We start from the raw sequence: 2,437 nt of genomic DNA on the forward strand, positions 1-2,437 counted from the left end.
TAATACTCCTACTGTTACTGCTATTTATTACTGCTGCTACTTCTGTCGCTGCTACTGATGTGATCATTATTTTTTGTTATGATCATCCTTGTTTATTTTTATTGTTATTATTGCTATTATTGTTATTGTCTTTAATATTTTGTTTTGCTATGATTATTATTATAGTTGATAGTAATATTGTTATTGTTATCATTACTATTATTATTATTATTATTACTGTTATTATTATTATTATTATTATTATAATTATTATTATTGGTATGATAATCATGATCGTGATTATCATTACTATTGTTTCGTTTTATATAATTCCTCCTCCTCCCAACTCCTCCTCCTCCTCCTCCTCCTCCTCCTCCTCCTACCTCTCCTCCTCCTCCTACCTCTCCTCCTCCTCCTCCTACCTCCTCCACCTCTTCCTCCTCTTCCTCCTCCTCCACCTCTTCCTCCACCTCCTCCTCTTCCTCCTCCTCTTCTTCCTCCTCCTCCTCCTCCTCCTCCTCCTCCTCCTCCTCCTCCTCCTCCTCCCACCACCTCCTCTGAAATGGAGAAGGTGCAAGTGACTAATATGTGTAAATAGGAAAGGGGAGGAGGGCTATGAGGACGGTAAGGGTAGGATGTGTGGGGGGGGGTGGGGGAAGAGGAAGGGGGTAATATGAGGGAATGAGGTTTGGGTGGGGGAGGAGGAGGAGGAGGAGGAGGAGGAGGAGGAGGAGGAGGAGGAGGAGGAGGAGGAGGAGTAGTAGGAGGGGGGGAGTAGGAGGGGGGGAGTAGGAGGGGGGGAGTAGGAGGGAGGAGGGATGAGGGGGGGGGATGGAGTCCATGCCGTGCTTGTCTTTAATGAGGTAAACATAATTAGTGAGGGACAGTTAGCAGGCGAGGGAAGGGTGTCTAACCCGATAATGCCTTCTGCCTAATGATAATCTGACTGGGTTACTAATTTATATAATTTTTCACCCACCCCACACGTTTTGTGTGCAGGGGAGAGGAGGGAGGGAGAGAGAGAGATGGAGAAGAGGAAAGAAGAGGGAGATAGGCGATAGGAAGGAGAGGAAGGGAGAGAGAGAGGAAGGGGGAGGGGGGGAGGAGAGAGGAGGGAGGAAGAGATTTGAGAGTGAGAAGAGAGAGGAAGGAGGGAGGGCAGGAGATCGGGGAGAGGGGAGGAGGGGAACGGAGGGGGGGGAGATTGGATGATGAGAGGGGGAGGAGGAGAGGAGAGGAGGAGATGAGAGCGAGAGATGTGGGAGGGGAGGAGGAGTCGTGGAGAGAAGGTCGAGGGGAGATAGAGATGAGGAGAGGGAGATGAGGAGAAGCTAGGAAGATGGAGATGAGGGCGGGATGAGGAGAGGGAAGGGGGGGGGAAGAGGAGCAGGGAGATTGGGGTGGGTGGGTGGGGGTAGGGGTGAGGGTTAATTGGGTAGAGGGGGTAATTGATGCAGATGGGAGGATGAGGGAGAGGAACAGGAGGAGGAGGGAGTGTGAGGGAGTGAGAGTTAGGTAGTGAGAGTGAGAGTGAGAGTGAGAGTGAGAGTGAGAGTGAGAGTGAGAGTGAGAGTGAGAGTGAGGGAGAGAGGGAGAGAGGAGAATTAGGAGGATAAGAGAAAGGGAGAGTTAGAGGAGATTCAGAGAGAGAATGAGGACAAAGAGTAACTATAAGAGGGAGAAGAATAAGGAGGAGATAGGGTAAGAGGAGGAAGATTAAGAGGGAGAGGGGAAAAAAAGACAGGTGGTGTAGGAGGAAGGAATGATATAGAGGAAGGTGGTTCAGAAAGAGGAATGAAAAAGAAATATGATAAAGACAAGAAAACAAGTCTGTACTGATACAACGGATGGTTGTGTAATGAACGAAATTACAATTATTTTTCAGAACTTTTAAGCCTTTTTTATGATTTTTATTAAATATTTTGTTTTATGTACATTTGATTTATTTCCGTATAAGATAATTCTCTATATTTCTCTTCCCAAACAGGTACGTGTGTGGAAGTCGAGGCTTGGGTTCACTAGAGCAGTAAGTACCATACCATATTTAGCGCTTTGTTAATTATATCTTAGTTAGGCCTGAAATAAGTTTGCGTTTTCTTTGTTTGTCCGTGTTGTCGAGATTTATAGCAATTTTGATAAAGTTAGGAAACTGTTATTTGTTTCCCCGTCCTTTCATATGGCGTGATTAATGAGAATCTAAATGCGAGACCGTCTACGGGTAGCGGGAACGAGAAATGAAGTCATTAGAAAAAACTAGAACACATTAGAAGCGTTCGAGGCGTTGGAAACGGGGGTTTTAATATCCGCAGACTTATTATCCGTAGGGTCGAATCTGGGTAGGGGTCAGCGCTATTTGTGGCGTCAAGTGAGAGCTCATCATGGGGTCTGTTCTATAGGACTTCGGATCCGTAGTGCATGCACGCTTGCACGCACGCACGCACGCATGCACGCACGCACG

General features: G+C 46.7%; 1 protein-coding gene across 1 annotated transcript in view; it reads left to right on the forward strand.

Annotated features, from left to right (window-relative positions):
- LOC147467237 (uncharacterized) overlaps positions 1-2,081 on the forward strand; it is a 163,105-nt gene extending 161,024 nt beyond the window's left edge. The window contains exon 3 of the mRNA XM_086532111.1: positions 1,967-2,081. Coding sequence (XP_086388237.1) covers positions 1,967-2,009 — 43 coding nt within the window. The 3' untranslated portion in view covers positions 2,010-2,081. The remainder of the gene's footprint in view (positions 1-1,966) is intronic.
- Positions 2,082-2,437: the final 356 nt, after the last annotated feature.

This window comes from Penaeus japonicus, unplaced genomic scaffold (assembly GCF_977035675.1).
Source record: "Penaeus japonicus unplaced genomic scaffold, GWHDUDI00000001_assembly GWHDUDI00000037, whole genome shotgun sequence".
NCBI lineage: Eukaryota > Metazoa > Arthropoda > Malacostraca > Decapoda > Penaeidae > Penaeus > Penaeus japonicus.